Source organism: Rattus rattus, chromosome 7 (assembly GCF_011064425.1).
Source record: "Rattus rattus isolate New Zealand chromosome 7, Rrattus_CSIRO_v1, whole genome shotgun sequence".
Taxonomy (NCBI): domain Eukaryota; kingdom Metazoa; phylum Chordata; class Mammalia; order Rodentia; family Muridae; genus Rattus; species Rattus rattus.
In genome coordinates this window covers 86,563,037-86,589,977 of record NC_046160.1, presented here as the reverse complement: position 1 = coordinate 86,589,977, position 26,941 = coordinate 86,563,037, and the positions used below count along the sequence as shown (strand labels likewise).

General features: G+C 39.4%; 1 protein-coding gene across 1 annotated transcript in view; it reads right to left on the bottom strand.

The window, feature by feature from the left end:
• Positions 1-12,378: 12,378 nt before the first annotated feature.
• Lrrc9 (leucine rich repeat containing 9) overlaps positions 12,379-26,941 on the bottom strand; it is a 72,972-nt gene continuing 58,409 nt past the window's right edge. The window contains exons 28-31 of the mRNA XM_032909121.1: positions 21,179-21,247; positions 16,466-16,606; positions 14,046-14,120; positions 12,379-12,611 (exon numbers count right to left, since the gene is read on the bottom strand). Of these exons, the coding sequence (XP_032765012.1) occupies positions 12,402-12,611; positions 14,046-14,120; positions 16,466-16,606; positions 21,179-21,247 (495 nt within the window). The 3' untranslated portion in view covers positions 12,379-12,401. The remainder of the gene's footprint in view (positions 12,612-14,045; positions 14,121-16,465; positions 16,607-21,178; positions 21,248-26,941) is intronic.

Below are 26,941 nucleotides of genomic sequence, written 5' to 3'. Positions count from 1 at the left end.
TAAAGACAGAAAAAATTCTAGCAACTTAAATACCATGTACTTTTATGGTTGAGAAAATTACAGTATTTTTCTTGGTTGAACACAACACACATATTAAAATTATAACTATGGCCAGGTGTGATGGTGCACTCCTTTAATCCCAGCATTGGGGAGGCAGGAGCAGGTTGATGTCTGAGAGTTTGGGGCCAGTCTAGTCTACACAGCAAGTTCCAGGCCATCCAGAGATACACCAAGACCCTGTCACACACACACACGTAAGATGATTATATTGTCTTTGTAATGTCATGAAAAGGCACACCACACACACACACACACACACACACACACACACACACACACACAGCATAAAAAGTTGTATGAAGTATTCTAATTCTGAAAAAAATAGGCAAATGAGAAAACTTGGAAAAAATTTTACTGACAATTTTGTTAATGTCATGATGATGTCTTGATGCTACTTTGAACAATAGTTTCATGTCTGTTTTCTAAGCATTGCGTTTTATTTTGATATAGCAGACTCTTCTAATGTATGACAGTCTTCTGGGTGTCGCAGTGGGAATGTAAAGTGATAGAGCAGCTGGGGAAAGTATGGTGGGCCTTAAAATCATTGCTAGAACTTCCATATGATCCAGTAGTTCTGCTCTGAATGCATACCCAGCAGAACTGGAAGGAAGGATTCAAGCTGGTGTTTGTACACAAATGTTCACGAAAGGTCACTAAACTAGCCCAAAGGTGAAGGAATTGCTAAACCAAGAGTGTTGTCTACACACAATGGAGTCTTAGTCATCTTTGAGAGGGAAGACAATTGTGACTCATACTGCCACATGGATAAGCCTTAAAGGCAACGTCTGTGAAACACTCCACTCACCATTCACCATACTGATATAATTATACAGACGGAGCTATTTATAGTAGTCAGTGCCATCAAGACAAAAGGGAAATGGCAGATACCTTGGATAGAGGACAGGAAAGCCATTTAACGGGTACAAGGTTTTGAAGTTTTCAAGAAAACTTTAAAGATGAATGATGACGATGGTTGTAAATGAACTGCACACTTAATAGAGTTTAAAATGGTAAACCTCATGTCCTTTTCATCACAATCTACAAAAACAAAGTGGTTAAAATGAGACGAGAGATGTAGCTTAGTTGGCTGAGGACCTGGCTTCTACAAACCAGACACAGTGGTATACACTGACTTGTGTGACTCGGGAAATAGAGGTGTTTGGGGCAGAAGTTCAAGATCATCCTCTCCTAAGGAGTTGGAGGTTAGCCTGGGCTACTTGAGACCCTATCTCAACATACATATACATACATACGTACAAACATACATACATTGTATAACACGTAAATTATATGTAATCCGAGTAAAAATAGTTGGGGCTGGAGAGATGACTCAGCAGTTAAGAGCACTGAATGCTCTTCCAGAGGACCTGAGTTCAATTCCCAGCAACCACATGGTGGCTCACAACCATCTGTAATGAGATCTGATGCCCTCTTCTGGTGTGTCTGAAGACAGCTGCAGTGTAGTTACATACATAGAATAAATAAATCTAAGTAAATAAATAAATAAATAAATAAATGCTTTATATATTTCATTGCAATATTTTTAGAAAGGAATCGGGGAACAGGGTGGTTTTTTTTCTGTGTTAGAAATAAAAAGGGGTCTAGTTTACAAAATAAGAGTACAGTACAATTAAAAATTGAATCCACAGAGCAGCTTGATAAAGAATCTTAAATGTCATCAAATTATATTCCATATGAAACTGACACTTGTGATTTAAAATCTGTACTGCTTGAGTGTATCTTGTGCCTTCCTTGGTCCCTAGGTAGGAGCAGGGAATGTAAACGTCAGTAGGTAGCAGTAAGAGACGCAGTCGTGAGGCCACAGTGAAGTTCACAGTAGAGATGCGTTCACGAGAGGAGGGAGAGTGGGGGTCCAGTAAAGACTACCAATACAGAATAACAGGCCTGTCTACCCCAGGCCCTTGCTTTACATTTCAGTGTTATTTAGATGTATGCCAGGACACTCTAAAAAATATTATAGGATTCATACCTCCAGTTCTTGCTTTCCTTATCAAGAAGTTATTTTATTAAACAAAAGATTCTTGTATGGTTCTTGTGCCTATGGCTCTATTTTGGGGATGTTATTTTTATATTCTATTGAGTTTCTTTTCTCATCCTTTTGACCCTAAGAGGGGTGGAATACTCTTAAGAATAATGTATTTTATAAATTTGTCTCAAATTCTTAATACTCAATATTCTCTAAATTATTATAATTTACTCAGAATAAAAGTGATACTGTCCTTCTTATCCCAGACTGAAGTTAAGAATCACACTGAGCACATTTTTGGTTGCAAACGACAGCAATTTTATTGCCCAAGAGGAACGTACTGGCTCTCTAATTGGGAAGTCAAAAGACACGTCATAAGACTTCATTTGGAGACTCAAATATTAGTCAATAATATCACTTTGCTTTCATTGCCTTATCCCTCAAGTGGCTGCCAGAGGCCTGTGTCACACCCTCCCACTTATCAACTGTCATCAAGGACATATACTAAAGAAATCACTCCCTAAATCCATACCCAACTGTATGCTGTGTGCCCACTTATGTGACTGGGAATCCCAAAGGTAACTCATGGAACAGGGATGAACTTTCCAAAAAAGGGGGTTTGGGGGTGGGAGGTGGGGCTGAAGAATAAGTCTGGGGAAATTAGACACAAGAGTTTCGCTGTCCACAGAGCCAGGGGTTTCTTACTTTAAAATGAAATGGTGTTTTTATTAGACTGATAGACCACTACTGCTCCTGTCCAAGCCACTATATAGTATTCATGCCATTTAGTGGACTGCACAGTTGTCTTCCTAACTTTTAAATTCCTTCCTTTTATGAAACTTGCTACCAGCAGAACCTTAGTGGGAAGGCAGGCTGCATGCCCTGTTGGGGGAGTTGAAAGGTACAGATACTGTTCTTAAGCACTGTTAAGGTTCTGGTAGTTGGCCTAAGGTTGGCCATTTTCCTGGGGCTTTCAATGCGGGCGGGCTAGGAAGCATGGCGGCAGAAACAGTCCCAGGTCATTCTGATGGCAGCCAGTACTGTCAGGGCTAGGAGCATGCATGCAGTACTCACTGTCTGGGACAGCACGGAAGGCACTGGCGACCTAAGACTTAATCTTGAGCTTGTCCCTCAGTTCCTCGAGCTCCCAGTCTCAAAACTCGTATTTCACTGTTTCTGACAAGTGAACCATCTAATATTATGTATATAAAGTAGCTTTCCCCTTTTAGCCCGACACTAATTGGAATATAGCTAATTCTTAGTAATTATTTTGAAGACTAATTAGTTCTCCAAGTTGCTAGTGATGAATAAATTAAGATATGACTCATCTTTTTCATGTATTTAACAGCTTCAAATTCTAGAATTTATTATTCCTCCATGCCCCTTTATAACATTAAAAATTTCAAAGCCATAAAGCATATTCATATATTTAAGAGACTTTTTAAAAATATACAACTTTTTCCAACTAATGAAAACCATATTAAGGATATTAATCCTTCCATGTTCTGTATGTAATATCTGACATCTAGTTTCACGTTTCTATAACTGTACACTTGCTCATTTGTCATTAGTATAGAGTAGCATCTTTTTGGGTGGAAGAAGTTCACCATAATTATGATGCTGGCTATAAGGTTGTGGGAATTTACTATAATTATATGAGATACGTTATGTTTTCATGCATCTATATAAATATGTTCATAAAATACCGGATGTAGACTACATTCTTTCAAAATTCTAATGGTGGCAGTTTAAATACTTTTTGTTGTTCCTAATGGCTCAGTACCTAAAGCGCCCTTCCAAGGTAAATTAACTAGGGAAATGCGCCCGTTTTGACTTCATCCATGAATGAGCGCATTCATTCTTTTTACATTTAGCTCTCCATTTGCTGTTCCTCGGCACTCTATAGAATTCCCGCTTGCTCTGCTTTTCACCTATCTCCGAACAGTTTAACAGAGACGGCTGGATCAAGTCCATGGCTCCAATTGTACGCCACTTAAAAAGCTCTGCAGTGCCTCGGTCTCCCATTGTGTCTGGCTTGCCTGAGTGCTCCGCGCGCAGCAGCTTCCTGTGCTTTCTGTTTGCTAAACCCATTTGTGCCCATTCTTTCTGAAAACACTTGTTCATCAGGGATCTCAAATTGACTTCTCCCTATTCTGTGTCCTTAACTAGAAATGCACCATTAATGTTGATTGAGCTGTCGCAAAGCCCTCCAGAATGAGTGAAAGGCTACAGTGTTTGCAAATACCTGTTTCAGGCAGATTGAGAGGAAAAATGAGAAATAATTGGAAACTTTAAAATTATATATATATGTATATAATTTTACACACACACACACGTATACGATTAGCCTTTTTTGGCTGTTCATAGAGACAGTCGTAAAACATTTTGATGGAAAGAGAGAGGGAACACCAAGCTACATTTACAGATTGAACAAAGACTAAAACTAAATCAGTAAAATTATCACAAAGAGTTTCTAAAAAAAGAACAAACCCTCATATTACCGCAAGGAAGACATCAACCATATAGGTCGTGAACATGAGCTACGGTGTTTAAATGTCACCAACTTCATTTTCAAAAAATAAAGTACAGCTGCTGTGTCTATGATTGACACAATAGTAAGATCACTTTTTAAAAAAAAAAAACTACTGGTAGGAAATATTTTTATACATTTATAAATTAATTAGAATCATAAAACTACAAACTAGAAAATATGTAGAATTACAGGTTTACATTTACACAACTGTATAATCATACATTTTTAATACTTGTGAAAATTAGCCTTCTTTGGTAAAAATGTAATTCATTTAAAAATTACCAAAATGTGTTATCCTGATGTACTTCTCGCTCAGACCCATGGAAATGGTCCCAGTTGCAGCCGGACCAGGAAAGAGAGAGTGCTCTAATGCTCACTCCCTCTCTTCCCCGGGGTTCCCCGCCACCCTGCTGATCTGCTGTACTGGGAAGCAAGTGAAGGGCTGCACAGTGTCAGGAAATGGGTATACAGAGAATCAAAAGAGCATAGACTTAAGGCAAAGTCCAATAAAATATATAAGGTAAATACTTTCATTTAAGGTAATTAAGACTTTCAAAGATATTCCTACACTTCTTTGACTAGCTATTTTATTTTTAGGTTACAAATTCTTAGTTATTAAATCATTAACTAATTATAAGCAAATGTCATTATAAAAGCTAAATTTTAAGATAAAGTGCATACATTGAATCTGAAAGGTGCCTTTGAATAAATAAGTTAAATTAAAATGAAAAGATTAGTGTTATAATGGTATGATTTTTTTTAAAATAAAAATGTGTAGAAGCAGACTGTTTTCAGTAAAATAACAATGTGTTCCTGGCCAATCTAGTTCTAAAAAGCAACTGTGAACTTGAGTAACAATTTAGTATTGGTTTCCTTTACAAATATTTCCATAACGAAGCAAAGCTGAACAAGAAAACAGTTAAGAGCTCCAAGACTGTCTGCAATTTCTAGGTTTATTCTGATGAAGAAAATGAGCTTCTAATGCACAAACAAATCAATTTGATTAGATTCCCTTAAAAACCAAGACAATTCAACCATGTGTGCTGCCTCTACTCATACAGAACTAAGAATAATTTATTTCCTATTACGTCAGTAATATTTAATTGAAACTATAATCAGGTCTAATATTTTAAAATACTAAGCGCTTCTTATAATGTATGGTATCTTATGGGCAAACAACAACATGTATGTTGCATATATAGGATTACTGTACAGCTGGTCATTAGTGCCTACAAACATACATGTGTACACGTGCACATACAGGGTATCATGTACACTGTGGACAAAAGTACTCACAAGCATAGTTAATTCAGTAGAAGACTCCAAGGCTGTAAGAACAGAATAAGTGATAAGATCCTTACTGAGCAGTTATAATCACAGTTAATTGTCAGATGTAGACATTAGAAGGCTGGCAGGCCATCATCTTACTTTCAGTTCAGCATGGCAGGCTCCTACTCTGTAACTAACGTGTTAATTTCTCACATTCCAGGTTTGTGGAATTGAAAATCAAGTCATGGTCCATTTGACTGGGTGCATGCAAAATACATGTTACTGAGAACAAGGAAATACCACTTGTGTTGTTGAAACTGTACTTTTTAATCTAAGCTGAATATATCGGAAGAAAAGGAAGGAGTTTATGGTCTGTAGGTACATTAGCTGTATAGCGGCCTAACACAAACTGCTAGCTAAATAGCACATAATTATTAGTTGCTAATTCATGTGCGTTTGAAAAAGCAATGGATTTGGAGTGGAAAATATCTGGGTTAGATATTATAGGCCATCCTTTTCATAAGCCACACTTTCTTTAAACAGATAGTGCGTGTCAGGCCTATCTTAGTAGGAGTATTGGAACAGGTCACTCACTGTGTGTGCCAGGTAGAGGGCATCTTCAAATATCGCTTGCATTTCATGGCATTTTGCTTGTTTTGTTAAATGCAATGGGGACAATGTATTGGCCACGAATAACATGCAGTGCCACCTATTCCGTAGTCCCAGGGGAGTTCTTCACATCAGTGACATCTGCTGTCACGGCAAAAAAAAAATTATAATCTGCCAAATCATGTTCAGAGTTATGCCCTCATTGTTTGCATATAAGAGCACCGTGATCTATATGAAAAGGTACAGCAGGTTAGTTCCGTGTTTACTATCTACTGCTCACACCTAGCAAGGCCTAAACTAAGGTTTATTATTATTCTTTGTGTCACTATTAAATTATGCATTAAAACTATTTATATTCAAGAAGAAATTCAGATGTAATTAAAAGTATTTATAAAATATCCACATATTTTTAAAAATGAACATAAAAGATAGTGTTTATGAAAAATCTATAGAAGAAATAAAAAAAAATCTCAGAATGTTCAGTTGGTGTGGTATAAAGTCATCCTTTTCTGCTTTATATTTTTCTGTTTTTGAAGACTTTTCCCCCAGGAAAAACATTACACTTATTTGTTCTAGTATTTTAAAAGATATTTTATTATAAAAGTTTGATTTCATTTCTATTCATAGAAATGAAAAAAGAGCACAGAGTTCTGATTTCATAATAGGCGCGCTCTGTCAGACACTGCCACATGAAAACCACAGTGCAACCCAGACACCTTCTGGGCATCTTAAGAACTGCACAGTTGTTCTCTGAACAAAGCCTGACTGCAACAGCTGTTTAACAATCACATTAAGCAGCACAAATCTATCTGTAATTAGGCTTGAAATGTAAAATATTACATGATTTAAATTACAAAAACAAGCCTTTAAATAAAGCATTAAAAAGCATGAAGTTCTTGCATGCACATTGGAATGATAGTTTCCAAAATGCCTATGGGACTATTTTCAGGTAGATTATAAGGTTTAAACAGTCAGACAAAGTCCCCTTATGTATATCTAAGGAACATTGTAATAGTATGAAAATTATGTGCAACGCGGGGCCAATACTTTAAATAGAGGGTATTTTCTGAACTGTGTAGTCTATTTATGTCAAAATAGGACTAACAACTGAACTCTCATTTTCCTGAGATAGGTCGCTTGTAGCGCAGGTGGCATCAACCTCACTCTTCCTGCCTCTACCCCAGATATTGTGAACCTCCCTGCTGGAGTCAGGCAGGGATAGTGACTGAACCAGGGCTTTGTGTGGGCTAGGCTAAGCAGGCACTCTCACTGCGTCACAGGCCCGTCCATTCAGACATCGTTTAAAGGCTATCGCCTGCAGTGTCCATGGTTGGGTACACTTAGGAACTCGCACCGATGTCCACTTTTTGCATTGGTCACTAAGCAAGTCCAACAGATGTCCTGGCTTCTTTTCTCCCACTGAACAGGCCTAAAAAGTAGCCTGTGGCAAAACTCAACTAGCAAGGCTCGCTTTGCTTAGCAGTGGTTGCCTTGGTCTGCTGTTTCCTGTTCTAGGAGTTAGAGCAGTCTTACTTCCTATACCGACAGCTGTGCTTGTAGCGATGTGATTTTACAGTGTCAGCCTAAAAGAGACATATTCGAACTGAGTTTTGACCTTTAATAATGACCTCTATAATTTTAAATAAGTCGTTAGTTAACTGACCAAAGTGCTCCCAGGGCAGGCCTCCCTGAACTCTCACAGCTCACTGCCTCTTATACCAGAAGCAAACATTCCGATTTCTAGAATTTGCTTCATGTCCCATCACATGTATCTTCTCAGATTCTTGAATACATAATAAGCAGTTCATGCTTGTTACAATATAAAAATTGGGGCAAATGACTAAAATAACCACAGTTTCAGATCACTGGTATTACGTCGGATTAATCAAGGGAGACATCTTCACACAGAGCCGAAGTGTCTCAGCCACATGAGTGATATCACTGCGCGCTGCCTGCTAAAATACATGTTTGCTGATCTGTGTCTATTTGCTTTTAGGTAGCTACATTTGATTTGTTTAGAAACTTACTCCCAGGAATTCTGTAAGAAACGAGGTAGGTATGAATCACACACTGGCCACTTCCTGATTCGGGTAACTGGGAGCGACACCGTGGTAAGTGGCTTCTGTGCTGTATATGCATTTGTTCCCAGGACACAGTAGGGAGGATATAATTTCATGACTATTTAGGAACTGTGTCAGCATAAAGATTCACCAAAACAACTGGTGACAGCGAGGGACTCAGCACAGCAGCGAGGACTGTGTTTAAAGAACTTTGGCATTTTCTTTTCCTGAAGACAATGGAGACATTGAAGGAGATGGAGCAACATTGGGAATAAATTAAAGCAGGAGAAAAACAGTCAAAATAGTGTATGGTTTGGGCTCTGGTGGCTGCTATCAGACCCATGGGCAATTACTGAATAGCCTAGCCTGGAACATTTTGAATTTTGTGTGGTACTGAATTTCATTTGAAAAATCACGTGTGTGCTTATTCATGTATGTATGCTTCACATGGAAACACTTGCCACACAAAACACGCTTAGAGGAGTCTAGCCAGAAATAGGGTGGGTGTGGTGTGAAAAATATATAGTGTAATTTTCTTCTCTCTTTGTGGGTCTAGGAAGAACCATTTAAATAAACACCTTATAAGTTATATTTTGAAAATATACTATATAGCTTTGAAGTGTTTAAGCTTGTGTATACATCCGATCTCTATTAGAGCACACATCAGCAGTCAGTTTATATTTCGTGTATTTTACCTAGAGATTTCTACTTTGCCAAAGGGCTGCAGTCCATCAGCTGCTCTGAATTTATCATGATAACATATGCAGCTATGGCAGGAGTCCTCCAGTGAGTGATAAATGCCGATAAGTCATCTATCCCATTGGGGTTCTTGGCTAAATCACATTTGGAGGACACCTAATTGTCTAAAATGTATCCAAATCCAATAAAAATTTCTTTGCCACTAATTGCCATTGCAGCTTTCGGAAAGTTAACATGCTTATGTGACTTTGTGACAGCGCCATTTCCCATGAGCAGGGTGAGTGACAGAAGTATTTCTACCAAATGTAGACCTTTCAGCTATTTGGTATTTAACATCAGGCCGTCACGACTAGAACGGTGTAATCTTTCATCTTTAACACTGTGATATTTTTCATTGTTAATAAAATATTTTTGTCGTGGTTAATTAAAAAAAAAAAAGGAAGTCCCAAGTGTGGGCACCTCCTGCACAGTGGAGCAGGCTCTAAATGAGCACTAAGTGGTAGGTTCTTGGGGTTGAGTTGGGCTTGGGGATGGATCAATGTTGGAGGCAGGGAAGAGGAAATTTTAAAGAAAGCTTGGAATATTTACAAAATTCTCTGCAATCGCAATCTCAGTGGTGAATTTCTTTGCTGTTGAATACAGGTGAGCAGCAAGACAGGCTGCAAGGCTGAGTGAGTGCAGGCAGTGAGCTGCTCCACAGGCTGACTGCGTGCAACGGGTCAGGGGGAAGCACACGGGCCTGCTCTGTTGTTATTTCTGTCTTTTCTCACTAGTGAGTACTTCCTACTTTTGGAACACAGTTCAACTTCGTCATTTTAAACCTTTTGAATTATTATACAAATCTATGAGGTTTGGCAAGGATTTCGTGTATGTGGGAAAGACGGTCCACCGATAAAAGCTTTTTCTGGAAAGCAAAGTAAGCTATGGCAGTATATGGCAAAAGTCATGATTTTGATACATGGTTAGCAGATCGGGTGAGTTGTTAAGTGGAGAAGAACGTTAATGGCACGCAGACAGCAGTACCTTTCCTCATCTGGATGGATCTGGTACATTTGTACAGCTGGAGACAGAACGGCCTAGCGTGATAAAAGAGGAGAGAGGTTATCCTTTTGAGCTGCCAAAAAGTTGTTTCTGTGCAGATCCTGAGGATTGCTCAGAATCCCTCTATTCTCGGTTATTTTTGTCTGAAATCAAGAATTCAGATCGTTACAAATTATAAAATGACGAGGAGCATTAAGCAGAGAACTTAAGTTGCCCTTAAGCTCAGTACATGCTATATAGGGCTTACAATATGAATTCCGAATTTCAAACAAAAATATAAAGTTAGGTTGGGAATGGAGACACAGCGAGGCAGCAGAGGGAGAGGCTGGGGGCCATAGCAAGAGGCTACTTCAAAAACACACACAAGCTAGGTGTGGTGGTGCACGCCTTTGATCCCAGCACTTGGCAGGAAGAAGCAGGTAGCTAGAGCTCTGTGAGTTCAAGGGCAGCCTGACTTACAGAGAGATTTCCAGGATAGGCAGAGTTATGTAACTAGATACTGCTTCAAAAAGCAAACATGCTCCCCGCAAAGAAAGACGACGACGATGACGACAACAACAACAACAACGTCAACAACTTATAACATTGTCACATATATTGCTGATACTACGTATGGCTTACATTTTCACAAACTAATCAATTTGATTCCTTGTAGGTGTTCAAATATGCTAGATAGGAACACACACAAGAAGTGACCATACTTTTCAAACTAAAAATTTAAGTAGTACAATCAGGGAATAGAAAAGTAAGGATTTTTTTTTCTTCAGAAAGTCTAAGGAGCTGCTGACCAATCTCAAAGAAAGATAAATGAGAAGACAGAGATGAGAGCAGGGCTGGACTCACGGGAAAGAGCAGTGGGGAGAGAGGACGGAAGAACAAACCAACGCCCCAAAGACAGCATTTTACTGTCCAGGAGATTGAGACCAATTGACAGACCCAATTGTGTGCATAGTTGAATCTTTTGAACAAAAATATAACAATCCTCATTATGATTAGAAACATGAGAGCTAAAATAAAATACCACATTGATTAACTATGCTGAGTCTATTTATTGTGTGCACATGCCCGTGTGTGTGTGTGTGTGTGTGTGTGTGTGTGTGTGGTGTGTGTGTGTTTGTGTGTGTGTGTGTGTTTGTGTGTGTGTGTGTCTGTGTGTGTGTTTTTATGCCCATGTGTGTGTGTGTGTGTGTGTGTGTGTGTGTGTGTGTGTGTGTGTGTGTGTGTGTGTGTGTGTGTGTGTGTGTCTGTGTCTGTGTCTGTGTCTGTGTGTCTGTGTGTAGGAGGGCTGGAGTGGTAGGAGTAGGAGTATAGGAGTAACTGTGAGTTGTGGTGGTCAGAGAACAATGTTCAGGAGTGGTTTCTCCCTCCATCATGTGGGTCCTGGTGATGGAACTCAGGCTTGGCAGCAAGCACCTTTACCGGCTGAGCCATCCAACAACCCCTGGTTTCTTTGAACAGGCCTTTCTTTATGTATCTCCACAAATGATAACCTCTTCCTCTTTGTAGGCTCCTAGATAACTTTATAACTATTGTGGTGACTTTGAACGAAGGGGGATGTTAAAAGGAATGGGAAAGATTCTCTTCAGGGAGGAGCACCATCCCTCCAGCTGTTCTGAAACATCGAGCAAGGATCTGACGTTAGGGAGTAGGCGTCTTCTAAATGCTAACTAAAATGAGTGTGCTAAATGAAATACTTTCCGTGGCCTATTCTTTTAGTGTTTCCCATTCCTTAAAGCCCTGGCTCTCAAAATCCCCCCTCAGGCTAGCTTCAGGAGTTCACAGATAACCCAGAGGGAACCGCACTGTCTCTTTGGAAGATACTCTATGTGACTAGAAGATTCTGTGAAGTTCTACGTTTTCTGATTTCTACTTTTAGCAGAATTCACCACTGAACTTGTCTTGGGAGTTGTTCACAGTGACATGCAGTAAATATAAACATCTTTAAAAGAAGTCGTGTTTACACTGAGAGCAGATCAGTCACAACCCATAAGTGATTCAATAGAATTAAAAGAAAGAAGCAGTTTTGAATGGCCACAGACCGCTTGACAAAAGGTATAATGCTAAGACACAACTAAGCCATGCGATTTGAAGTAACATTAGACATAAATGAGATCGCTGTTTTAAAGGAGGGTTTTCTTTCCTTTTATTGTTGCTGCTGCTGTCGTTTGTTTGTTTTTTCATTCTCTCTGAAACTCTTTGTAAAAATACCTTCAACTTCAGGAGTTAAGGAGAAGTCAGGTCCCAAGAAATGGCTAAATCCAGCAGGTAGAATAACATTTGTTATTTTAATGGGAGAGGCTTTAACGTGGCAGAATGACCCACCATCCGTAGGAGAGCTGGTAACAGGAACGAACTACACAATAAAATAAAACAGTTAAGAACATCTTACCTCTGAAACTGAAATAAATAGGTTTAGTCCTTATCACAAGCCCCAAAGCACAATAAACTTTAGAAAGTACTTTCACATGCTTGCCTAAGCTCAGGATTGGCACTTCTGTAATATGGACAGAGCAGGCCCAGGGTTGACTTCCCTCAGTCTTGTGGTTTGCCTTTTCAGACTACGTTGTACTACTGGTCACTAGAAGTCAGAGCTTAATGGTCTATTTTACTTCCAAAAGTTCTTAGTAGGGAAGAGCAAAACCATGAACATGAGAATATGTTTCGTTTGTAATGGTTCTTTTTCTTTCTTCAAATACTTATTGCTTACTGTGTATGTATAAATGTCTTGCCTGTCTGAATGTGTGTGTGAACCACATGCACGCCTAGTGCCAGCAGAGGTTAGAGATCAGAAAAGACTGTGGGATCCTTTGGAAGGAATTATAGTCGATTTAAGCCACCACATGGGTGTTGGAAACTGACCTGCCTCTGTGTAAATATTCTATTTTCGTTAGGACCGTGAGCTTGTTGAAGTTATGCGTTCTGAACACGTGGTTCCATTTTGTTATTTGACTAAAGTAACCAACTTGACTTCAGCAAGCATCCCCAAGAATGTAGCTGTCGGTGGATCCCAGGGTTCTTTAACTAACGATGTGTAGTCCCAGGCTGCCCAACAGTTCATTTACGGGAGTTTGTTTTTGTCACTACTGTGGTATGTGCTTGATTTCTCTCTTAAAGCCGAACCCTGAACACACTTAGGTGGAAATGTTGAGTTGTATTTGCCCTTCTGCTATTGAAAAGAAACAACTGCAGTGACCAAAATAAGACCTCAATTGAGAAACATGCAATCTTTCCTAATCTTGTCTCTTCTGAAGAGCTAAAGAAACAATGGCACAGTTTTCTTCCAGCCATGAGTGTAAGAGTTATTAATGAACCTTAAAAAGACACTTTTGTAAAACAAAGATCCCACTTTACTGAGTATAGATGGATCAAAATAATTTAAATAAGATGCTTGCTTATGTAACAAAAGTATATAGTTAAACTTTTATTAGAGCTATTTAGAAGGCAAGAATAATTATATTGAATAGATCATTATACTGTTACAGCAGAATAATGGAAAAATAGAAATTCTTGAGAAAAATACACAAGTAAACAATAGTGGAATGAAATGCTGAACATTAGTCTACGTACTTTTGATAAATTAAACCAGTTTAAAATTTATATATGAAAAATGGTGTTTTAAAGTATTGTGTTTGTTTGCTTTAAAATTTAGCAATATTATTTTAAACTAGAACTTCCACATTTTAACTAGACAAGAGTTCTTATAAGTGTGTCACTGCCTATGCAGAGTGGTAGGAGCGCCTTCCCCCAGAGGTTCTACCAGCCTCCTTTCTACGTATGAGGACCTTACCTTACATGGCAAAGGAGCTTGCAGGTGTGACGGCGGAAGTAAGGACTTTGAAGTGGGGAGATTATTCTGGATTATCTAAAAAGAGGGAGACAGAAGGGTCAAAGGAAGAAGGAGCGATGGTGACACAGAAGTGGGAGGAGCAGAAAGATACCACTGCTGGCTGAGAGCCAGGAGCCAAGACAGCTTTGGAAGCTGGAAAGCACACGGGCTGATGTCTTCCCAGAGCTTCCCAAGAATTCAGCTCAGCCCATGCCTCCATGTAAGGCTCCTGGATTTCAGAACCGGAAGACAACCATACTCTGCTAAGCCAGTGCTTTGGGGATAATTTGATGCAAGAGCAACAGAAATCTACTTCACAGGGCTTTTTTTTTTTTATTCAAGAAGTTGAAGATCAAGAAAGGGAAAGAAGCCTTAATCACGAAACTAAAGTTCATCTGACTTGCTCTTTTTTGAAGGTGAAGCCTTTGACAAGAACTTGAGTACATGGTATTAGGCAGTACTCTTAGCTACATCAGTGGTTAGAATTCAAAGCTATGCCTTAATTTTTTTAAACCTATAGATCAATCTTTTTTGTTTAAACTAATTTTTATTAACATTGAACAACTGTGAACCTTAAGGTCTTTGTAGATACTTTAACTTACTCTAGAAGTGCATTTAATCAAAACATGTCAAGATTAATTTTTAAAACTTGAGATAGTTAGAAAGTCAAGGAATCATTAAAAATTTTAGGTAGAGATAAAATTGCATCTCAGTGGTAGGACACTTGCCTAGTGTGACTTACGTTTGCCCCCAGCACCACTAAAGAGGGTAAGAAATACACATATAACACACATTTATCTTCTGACAACATTGTTCAAATTGCATATGCTTCATGAAGAAGAAATCCCCTGCCTTTTTGAGGCAAGCTCTCAGGCAGCCCCTGTCAAGGATGACTGAACTTCTGATCTTCCTGACTCCCAAGTGTGGTGGGTACAAGTGAGCACACCACCATGCCTGGTCAAGGCCATTTTCTAAGCAAGGGTCTTTGGTGGATATTTTATCTGATTAGCCTTTAAGATCCTACATGTCATTTCTTCTGCTGGTTTCTTTAAAACAGCATAAACTTTTAAAGATAGGAAGAAAATTTAAAGACAATAAGTTGTCTTGGTTCAAAAGTTAGTTATCTCTAAACCTGTGTCTTTTCTCCCACATTTTATACTTCTTTTTAAAATCCCACATCCAGTTTGACATTGTATGCATGTGATTATTCTTTCTACAGGTTTCCCAATGTATTGCATTTGGTTTTTATATTAACATAGAACTCCTAACTTAAAATTTGAACTTACATTTCATCTGTTGACTTAGTATAAGTCTGCACAGCAGGGTTTTTTTTTTTTTTAAAACAAAGCCATCTTTCTATGAGTTTGTGACACAGAACCATCTCTCTCTGCGCATGTGACTCTATTGCTGAAGGAAGACATAAGCTAGAAGAGTTGATAGGATCAGAGTTCCCAGTTTTTAATGAAGGGCTGAGGGGAGCCATCATCAGCACGGGGTGAAAGCCTAGGAGGAAGGCGTTCATCTGGAGCGACCTCCTGTTTCTTCTAGAGCATTTTTCCCTTTGCTTTCTTTTGTTGTTGTAAGATAGGGTTTCTCCGTGTGACCCTGGCTGTCCTAGAACTTGCTCTGGCCTCAAACTCAGCAATCTGCCTGCCTCTGCCTCCCCAGTGAAGATTCTGTTCTTAATGTAACCTTGGATCCTTGACTCTAATGTCCTTGGATTTTCGCTTCTAGTTATGTTAAAGGTTCATCCCCTCCCAACCTGCTCAAGGTCGTTGTACCATTCTCTTGGATTACTCTAAAAGTTTCAGCTGGCTTCCCTCGCTACTCCCGTCTCTTCTTCAAACTTTGCAAAAGCTCAACTCTAATAATTCTACATTTCTGTTAAAAAAGAAAAACAAACCATCATCATTCTGTGGCGAATGATAAAATCACTAAAAGCCCATTTCTGTTGTTTCTATAATTTTGCTCCTATCATGTCAGGCACATTTTAGGGCTCATGGGTAAAGACCCCACTAATCCCACCAATCTATAATAGCAGCGTACCTCTGTTAGGTGAACTAGCAGTCCAGAGAGTTGAGATGAAATCCCCCTCCTTCCTCTGTGCTTACATTGAAGCAATTTTACAGTTCGTTTCTATAGACATGGCATGTGCCAGTTCCTTACCTTCTAACATCATTTGAGGTACTAAGCAATCAAGTATTAAATCATTTGCCTTATAGCAATGTCTTATTAGGAAAAGCTTCCATTGAAAGTAGTCATTAAGTAAATACTACAATTAACAGAATCACATGTGCTTAAACAAATTTCAAAATGTACATGATATAATGCTCATTTACAGTAATCTACAGTCAAAGGAAAAGTGTAAACAGCATACTTACTGAATTTTTCTTTGCTTGTAGTTCAGAGAAATGAAATTCAGCTTTTGACCTATCATCAGAATTTATAGGAATTCCATCCAACATCTGTAAATTAGGCAGGCGGAATATGAGCACATGTCGATGGACCATTTTTCTACAAATCTAAAGAAAGGTGAAAACAACAGTTTAATCCCCAAATCAGTTATATTAAAAAAATCTTCAAAAGAAGGCAGCCTGGGAAAGGACACAAAGATGGTGGAGAATGGCTACTTTATAGTACTAACTGCTACAGGCAGGAGCTTCTTCCTGAAAGATTTCTCAATCTTCTGTAATACCAAATAAAAATAGAAAATGTTTATAAACTAAGGCCAGCGTTCATAGGTTTAGTCTTTCTTCTTTCCCTTTTCCTTCCCCTCTCCATGTCCCAGTCTAGTTTGAAAAATAATCCTCTTGCCTCAGCCTCCTCAGTGCTGGAACACAGGTGCATGCCACCACCACACTCAGACTGTCATCCCTCTCACGTCTCAGCACTGAGCACTAGCCCACACAACCTCAACTCACGGGCAGAGTAGTTGGTTTATGTGAGGTTTCCCAAAAGGCCCCATTTCACTTAATTCACCATCTTCTGGTCTGTATGCTCCATCTCTTCATAGTATTGACCTGCTCTATAAATTGTTTATGCCCATAAAAAGGTAGGTAGAAAGACTTAGGTAGAGTGGTCTCAGGGCGTTTACTTTTAGAAGGTTCTGCTTGCAAGGATGGGTCTTTGCTGGAGTTTGGTACTTGGACTTGGGGATGTTCTTATCATTCCTTGGTTCATAAGGGTAGTTGACTATGTCTTGATAATTGCTAAAAAAAAAAAAAAACCAGTAGGATTTATGCTTAGCCTCTTTTCCATCTGGAAAGTTTCGGTTCTTGATTGGAAAGGGTGCCTATGTGAGTAACTTTCAGTTGTTAAATGCTAAGTCTCTAAGGGGCTCCCTTGAATAAAAACAACATGGAAGACAGGCCATTTTTGTGGTGAAATGAAGAGTGTGCTCTGTGTCCCTGCCATGGAAGAGGAAGTGTGAAGGAGTATACTACATACAGATTCCTCAGACTCTATTTTCTCTTCCTCATATCCGTGAGTTTGTGTCCTTATGGCATTGCAATTGGCCTTTGTTGTGTATCCTCACTATCTTTTAGCCACAGGGAAACATGCTGAGTCTCTTTCTCTCTTCTCTGAAGTAGTGGAAATTACTTCAGGACCCCCTAATAGAAAGTATACAGCACTATGTATAATGACAAAGAACAACAAACTCTTGGGGATGAATGCACAAGCTGGGCCTGGTGGCTCAGGCCTGTAGTCCTGGCACTCTACGGGTAAAGAGAAAGCTTTCTGTGAATTACAGGCCGACCTGTTTTATATAGAGCAAGCTGAAATTAAAAGACAAAATACAGACAGACAGACAGAAGGAGAGAAAGAAAGGAAGAAAGAAAGAGAGAGAGAAAGAGAGAGAGAGAAAGAAAGAAAGAAAGAAAGAAAGAAAGAAAGAAAGAAAGAAAGAAAGAAAGAAAGAGAGAGAAAGAGAGAAAGAAAGAAAGTTAAGCGAACAGACTGCTTGAAGTGACTGTGAGGGGCATGTTCAGTGACAGAGAGACGTCTAACACATGTGGCTCCAAACACATCGCTGACCACATTCTAGATTACAAAATACTTTCCCTAAACACCAAAGAGCAGAGAGCTTGCTTCCTCTGATTGAAAAACCCCAACACTGGAGGAAAAGGATGAGGATACACTGGAAACATGCCATAGGCTTAAAAAGAATAAAAACCTGTGCACAGTCCTCAGTAATTTATAAATGAAAAGCTTTTGAAGAGCACAAGACTTTCAGATACTAGTAAAGGCAGTGTAATATAAAAACATTGGACATTGTTAGACCAGTACAACGTAACCTAGAACTTGCTGATTCAGAAACATATTGAAAATTAATATTAAGCTTAAATGATTAAGAGATAAGAAGTTAAGAATTTCTTGAAAAATTTCAAGAAACTAAAAGAAATGACAAAGAGTAGATGTTGATAAAGAGAAAGCAAACGCCCTTGGTGAAGAAATATACGGGGTTCAGAAGACGCACTGTGAACAAGGCTTGAGCAAGATTTATCAGGAATAAAATGTAAAAGCAAAACTTGACGATCTTAGGCACAGCAGGGCGACAGCATAGATGCAGTGGAGGGTGGAAAGAACACCCTGGGCTGACTAGGACAGCAGTGCATTAAGAGCTTATATCGAAGAACAGTCCTAGAAAAAATTAACTTCTCAAAATGAGCTTCTAAGGAAGTAGAAACTGGGATTGGATTTATAGTCATGGAGGAATTGAGGAATTATTAAGGCCCAGGGGTTTTAGAGATAAAATTACTTACTTTTCAAGGACCATATGAGTCTTCAAGCTAATCCATAGACTAGGAATAGGAATTTGTTCCCAAATTAATCTTATAAAGCAAAGACTCAAAGGCGGTGTATAAAAAAGATAGTTACAGTGTTTTATCTGCATAGATGTAGATATGCTACATTGAATCTCAGATTGAATCCAGTAAAATATAAAACATAAACAAACAATATTCACACCAGGAATTTAAGGATTGTTTTATTCTACCAGATCTGTTAATGTGATTTACCAAATCAGCAAATTAAGAAGAAAACTATATTATCCACCAGTCAAAACACAGTACCCACACATTTGGATAATGTATACTTCATGTAACCCACACATTTGGATAATGTATACTTCATGTAACCCACACATTTGGATAATGTATACTTCATGTAACCCACACATTTGGATAATGTATACTTCATGTAACCCACACATTTGGATAATGTATACTTCATGTAACCAGGTGCACACACCTTCAGTTACCACTGTTCTAATTTCCCATAATTTAATGACTGGTATGGTAACCAGTCATTGTAATTACCACCTTACTGAATAGCAGACCACAGATTCTGGCTCCTGTCACCTAGAATCCATTGATAATATTCCTAATCAAAAGAATTCTAAATTTTTGATTAAGAGGCTGTACTAGCTGGTTTTGTGTGTCAAGTTGACACAAGCTTGAGTTATCACAGAGAAAGGAGCCTCACTTGAGGAAATGCCTCCATGAGACCCAGATGTAAGGCATTTTCTCAATTAGTGCTCAAGGGTTGGGAAGGCCCCTTGTGGGTGGTACTATCCCTGGGCTGGTGGTTCCGGGTTCTATAAGAGAGCAAGGTGAGTAAGCGAGGGGAAGCAAGCCAGTAAGTAACATCCCTCCATGGCCTCTGCATCAGCTCCTGCTTCCTGCTCTGTGTGACTTCCAGCCCTGACTTTCTTTGGTGATGAACAGCAATGTGGAAGTGTAAGCTGAATAAACCCTTTCCTCCCCAACTTGCTTCTTGGCCATGATGTTTTGTGCAGGAAAAGAGACCCTGACTAACACAGACACATAAAGGATAATATATACTTATGAACACAGAAGATGCATACTGAAAGTTGGAGAGGAGGCTCATAGACATGTTCTCCTTGGTGGAAGACCCAAACGACCACCACCTAGCACTATGGTGGCCCCAACCTCGTTGGCTCTCTCCCCTAGGACAAGCAAATACACAACATGGATTCTGTCGTCCTTCCTGGAATTATATCTTCTTTCTTCACTGGGAGAGTGTTCAACTCTCCCATACAGAGAGATTCCCATCAGGAGTTTCCTGGTCCATTGGAATCAGATTGCAAACATCTGTAATCTACCAGCATGCCTATTTGACATTTTCAAGGTACACATCAGCCTGACCTGGTCACTGTCATCTTGTGTTGTAATCCCTGTAATGATTCTGAGCATCCCTGACCTGTTTGTCCACATCCCCACAAAGTTTCCCAGTACTATAAATAAACAAAACCATTAGAGCAGTGTGTGAAGCTTTCTAACTGGGTCTGGATGCCATCACTGCCAGGCGTGTACCTGACCACCTCTTTGATATTAGCTTGAAACCAACTGCTCTAGGTTAGATGAAAGACCCTTGTCCTGCCATCACCTAAGCGCCTCTCTCTGATCCACTGTCTTGCAGCCCTTGGCATGCTTCTGGGGACATTGGTCCTGCTGCCTCGTGGCCTTTTCAGTCTTACATGTTCTGCTGTCAGCTCTTATGCTGGACTTTCCTAACACTAGCACACGGACCAGAAGCCCATTTCTCCTTTGCCATGTCTTTCTGTTTGTTTACATGTTAAGTGGGCAAGACTCCAATAAGCAAAGTGATAAATGGCTCCAAGTTAACTTAAAATAAGTACATTCTAATTAAAACGTCAACAAGATTCTTCAACTTAATTTGCCTCCTAGAATTCAAAGGAAAGTGTGATATGTGAAGAATAACAAAGACAGTAAAGAAAGTGAAGGATCTAAGGAGGAAGAAGAGATGGAAGAGGAGGAGAAGAATTAAGAAAATATAAAATGTTACCCATAACATACTGTAATATCATTGGCACAGCAATGGGCAGGTAAGCCAAAGGGTGCAGCACAGAATGGGAAACACACATGCTCACTTTTGGCAGGGCTTTTTTGCAGTACAGTTACGTGGAGACAACACTAAGCCAAAAATGGTGCTGGGTCAGCTAGGTATGTATATAGAAATAGAAAGATCGAATCACTTTCTCATATCATATGAGATTAATTGCATATGACTATTGGGAAATTAATAAGTTATAAAGGTAAATAAATACTCACTGGATTGCCATAGACAGTAAGCTCTCTGAGAGAAGGAATAACATCAAGCTTTTCCAGTTCTGTGATATCCTATGTAAAAGGGAATGAATTATATTTGGTTAGCTTACATCTCTGAAGTCGTTTTATGCAAGGTGTAGATTTCAGGTAGCTCACAATTGAATCCTCTGATGTGAACGTGAGTGAGAACTAGACTCCTAATACCTGGCCCACAAAGATAACACTGCACCATGGGAAGTGAGCAGAACTTGCGAGTGTAAACTTTTCTAGGAAGAGTTTTGAGCTATCCTAGGGCTTAGATGATGACCTCAATAGGAGAAGAACATGCAAGATTCGCTATATTCTGATCCACTATCTGTGAAAGTCAGATAAAACTTTCTCTGGTTAAATGCTTGCCCTTCACACTGCACAGGACTGTTTATTACCATCCCGTGACGTCAGTGTAAGTTTGCAATGTTGTAGCTTTGCTAAGTTCAAATAGATTTACTTCTCCTTAAGGAGTATGTGTTTTGCCTTCATTGCATGTTCAGATGTTTAAAAGTACATGGAGAATCTGGATGCCAGACAGAAGGATCACCTAGCCACAGGGGTCAAATGGGACCGTGAAGCTGAAGTCTTCATTTGTGTTGTGACGATTCTTAGAAGCATGGTAACATTTTTCTCAGTTGACATTGCTGGGCATATTGGGGGAGTCAAAAGCTCCTCACCATGCCTGCAAGTCAGTGAGAGAACGAGTCTCTAACAGGGCTTTCTCTTGTCCTATCATTCTTGGCTAACCCAGAGATTGTATTCTTAGTGTTCACTTCTAGAAATCATCCTGACATCAGACTACCTAAGTTGCTATGAATCCAGAGAACAAAAATCTCTCCCTCAAAGAAACTTTGGATAGCCAGGTTTTGAAAAAAAGGATTTTAGAAGAATTCAACTAAGTTTCCAACGTAGGCTCACTCCCCAGAGTCGATTTTTCCCTCCGGTTAACTGCATATGGCCACACTAACATACAATAACATCAATCATAAGTGTAAGTTCATATGTGAAACAATCCACCTAAACTCAATGGAGAATACCATTTCAATGATAAAAATAAAAGGCTAGTCCCAGAACCCGTGGGAGAGATACCTTACCGCCTGGTAAGGTGGGCACTCCTGAGGCTGCAGAGCAGAAGAGACCACCAACACTGCCCACCCCTGCCCACATCCCTGGCCCAAGAGGAAACTGTATAAGGCCTCTGGGCTCCCGTGGAAGAGGGCCCAGGTGAGGCAGGAGCCTACCTGAGACTGACACTTGAACCTGAAGGAAACAGACCGGATAAACAGTTCTCTGCACCCAAATCCCGTGGGAAGGAGAGCTAAACCTTCAGAGAGGCAGACACCGCCTGTAAACCAGAAGAGACTACTCTCTACACACATTGTTGATTCAGAGAAAAACGGAGGCCATCTGGAACCCTGGTGCACGGAGGCTCCCGGAAGGCGGCGCAAGAGATCTTCCTGGGTGCTGCCACCTCGGAGAGCCCGTAAGGCACCCCAGCGAACTTGAGCCTCGGGACCACAGGTAAGACCAACTTTCCTGCTGCAAGTGACCTGCCTGGTGAACTCAAGACACAGGCCCACAGGAACAGCTGAAGACCTGTAGAGGGGAAAAACTACACGCACGAAAGCAGAACACTCTGTCCCCAATACTGGCAGAAAGAAAACAGTAAAACAGGTCTACAGCACTCCTGACACATAGGCTTATAGGACAGTCTAGCCACTGTCAGAAATAGCAGAACAAAGTAACACTAGAGATAATCTGATGGCGAGAGGCAAGCGCAGGAACCCAAGCAACAGAAACCAAGACTACATGACATCATCGGAACCCAATTCTCCCACCAAACAAACATGGAATATCCAAACCCAACATAAAAGCAAGATCTATTTTCAAAATCATATTTGATCATGATGCGGGAGTACTTCAAGAAAGACGTGAAGAACTCCCTTAGAGAAACACAGGAAAACATTAATAAACAAGTAGAAGCCTACAGAGAGGAATCGCAAAAATCCCTGAAAGAATTCCAGGAAAACACAATCAAACAGTTGAAGGAATTAAAAATGGAAATAGAAGCAATCAAGAAAGAACATATGGAAATAAAACCTGATATAGAAAACCAAAAGAAGAGACAAGGAGCTGTAGATACAAGCTTCACCAACAGAATACAAGAGATGGAAGAGAGAATCTCAGGAGCAGAAGATTCCATAGAAATCATTGACTCAACTGTCAAAGATAATGTAAAGCGGAAAAATACTGGTCCAAAACATACAGGAAATCCAGGACTCAATGAGAAGATCAAACCTAAGGATAATAGGTATAGAAGAGAGTGAAGACTCCCAGCTCAAAGGACCAGTAAATATCTTCAACAAAATCAGAAGAAAACTTCCTAACCTAAAAAAAGAGATACCCATAGGCATACAAGAAGCCTACAGAACTCCAAATAGATTGGACCAGAAAAGAAACACCTCCCGTCACATAATAGTCAAAACACTAAACGCTCAAAATAAAGAAAGAATATTAAAAGCAGTAAGGGAAAAAGGTCAAGTAACATATAAAGGCAGACCTATCAGAATCACACCAGACTTCTCGCCAGAAACTATGAAGGCCAGAAGATCCTGGACTGATGTCATACAGACCCCAAGAGAACACAAATGCCAGCCCAGGCTACTGTATCCTGCAAAACTCTCAATTAACATAGATGGAGAAACCAAGATATTCCATGACAAAACCAAATTTACACAATATCTTTCTACAAATCCAGCACTACAAAGGATAATAAATGGTATAGCCCAACATAAGGAGGCAAGCTATACCCAAAAGAGGCAAGAAACTAATCGTCTTGGCAACAAAAACAAAGAGAAGAAAAGCACACAACACAACCTCACATCCAAATATGAATATAACAGGAAGCAATAATCACTATTCCTTAATATCTCTCAACATCAATGGCCTCAACTCCCCAATAAAAAGACATAGATTAGCAAACTGGATACGCAACGAGGACCCTGCATTCTGCTGCCTACAGGAAACACACCTCAGAGCCAAAGACAGACACTACCTCAGAGTGAAAGGGTGGGAAACAACTTTCCAAGCAAATGGTCAGAAGAAGCAAAGTGGAGTAGCCATTCTAATATCAAATAAAAATCAATTTCCAAACTAAAAGTCATCAAAAAGATAAGGAAGGACACTTTATATTCATCAAAGGAAAAATCCACCAAGATGAACTCTCAATCCTAAATATCTATGCCCCAAATACAAGGGCACCTAACACACGTAAAAGAAACCTTACTAAAGCTCAAAAACACATTGCACCTCACACAATAATAGTAGGAGATTTCAACACCCCACCTCATCAATGGACAGATCATGGAAACAGAAATTAAACAGAGACGAGACAGACTAAGAGAAGTCATGAGCCAAAATGGACTTAACGGATATTTATAGAACGTTTCTACCCTAAAGCAAAAAAGGATATACCTTCTTCTCAGCTCCTCATGGTACTTTTCTCCAAAATTGACCATATAATTGGTCAAAAAACAGGCCTCAACAGATACAGAAAGATAGAAATAATCCCATGCGTGCTATCGGACCACCACGGCCTAAAGCTGGTCTTCAATAACAATAAGGGAAGAATGCCAACATATACGTGGAAACTGAACAATGCTCTACTCAATGATAACCTGGTCAAGGAAGAAATAAAGAAAGAAATTAAAAACTTTTTAGAATTTAATGAAAATGAAGGTACAACATACCCAAAACAATGGGAAACAATGAAAGCTGTGCTAAGAGGAAAACTCATAGCGCTGAGTGTCTGTAGAAAGAAACAGGAAAGAGCATACGTCAGCAGCTTGACAGCACACCTAAAAGCTCTAGAACAAAGAAGCAAATACACCAGGAGGAGTAGAAGGCAGGAAATAATCAAACTCAGAGCTGAAATCAACCAAGTAGAAACAAAAGGACCATAGAAAGAATCAACAGAACCAAAAGTTGGTTCTTTGAGAAAATCAACAAGATAGATAAACCCCTTTAGCCAGACTAACGAGAGGACACAGAGAGTGTCCAAATTAAAAAATCAGAAATGAAAAGGAGACATAACTACAGATTCAGAGGAAATTCAAAAATCATCAGATCTTACTATAAAAAAGCCTATATTCAACAAAACTTGAAAATCTACAGGAAATGGACAATTTCCTAGACAGATACCAGGTACCAAGTTAAATCAGGAACAGATAAACCAGTTAAACAACCCCATAACTCCTAAGGAAATAGAAGCAGTCATTAAAGGTCTCCCAACCAAAAGAGCCCAGGTCCAGACGGTTTAGTGCAGACCCCTATCAGACCTTCATAGGAGACCTCATACCAATATTATCCAAACTATTCCACAAAATTGAAACAGATGGAGCACTACCGAATTCCTTCTATGAAGCCACAATTCTCTTATACCTAAAACCACACAAAGACCCAACAAAGAAAGAGAACTTCAGACCAATTTCCTTATGAACATTGACGCAAAATACTCAACAAAAATTCTGGCAAACGGAATCCAAGAGCACATCAAAACAATCATCCACCATGATCAAGTAGGGTTTCATCCCAGGCATGCAGGGATGGTTTTATATAATGAAAACCATCAACGGATCCATTATATAAACAAACTGAAAGAACAAAACCACATGATCATTTCATTAGATGCTGAGAAAGCATTTGACAAAATTCAACACCCTTCATGATAAAAAAGTCCTGGAAAGAATAGGAAACAAGGCCCATACCTAAACATAGTAAAAGCCATATACAGCAAACCAGTTGCTAACATTAAACTAAATGGAGAGAAACTTGAAGCAATCCCACTAAAATCAGGGACTAGACAAGGCTGCCCACTCTCTCCCTACTTATTCAATATAGTTCTTGAAGTTCTAGCCAGAGCAATCAGACAACAAAAGGAGATCAAGGGGATACAGATCGGAAAAGAAGAAGTCAAAATATCACTATTTGCAGTTGATATGATAGTATATTTAAGGATGCCAAAAAGTTCCACCAGAGAACTACTAAAGCTGATAAACAACTTCAGCAAAGTGGCTGGGTATAAAATTAACTCAAATAAATCAGTAGCCTTCCTCTAGGCAAAAAAGAGAAAACAAGCTGAGAAAGAAATTAGGGAAACGACACCCTTCATAATAGACCCAAATAATATAAAATACCTCGGTGTGACTTTAACCAAGCAAGTAAAAGATCTGTACAATACGAACTTCAAGACACTGAAGAAAGAAATTGAAGAAGACCTCAGAAGGTGGAAAGATCTCCTATGCTCATGGATTGGCAGGATTAATATAGTAAAATGGCCATTTACCAAAAGCGATCTACAGATTCAATGCAATCCCCATCAAAATACCAATCCAATTCTTCAAAGAGTTGACAGAACAATTTGCAAATTCATCTGAATAAAAAAACCCAGGATAGCTAAAACTATCCTCAACAATAAAAGGACTTCAGGGGAATCACTATCCCTGAACTCAAGCAGTATTACAGAGCAACAGTGATAAAAACTGCATGGTATTGGTACAGAGACAGACAGATAGACCAATGGAACAGAATTGAAGACCCAGAAATGAATCCACACACCTATGGTCACTTGATTTTTGACAAAGGAGCCAAATCCATCCAATGGAAAAAAGATAGCATTTTCAGCAAATGGTGCTGGTTCAACTGGAGGTCAACATGTAGAAGAATGCAGATCGATCC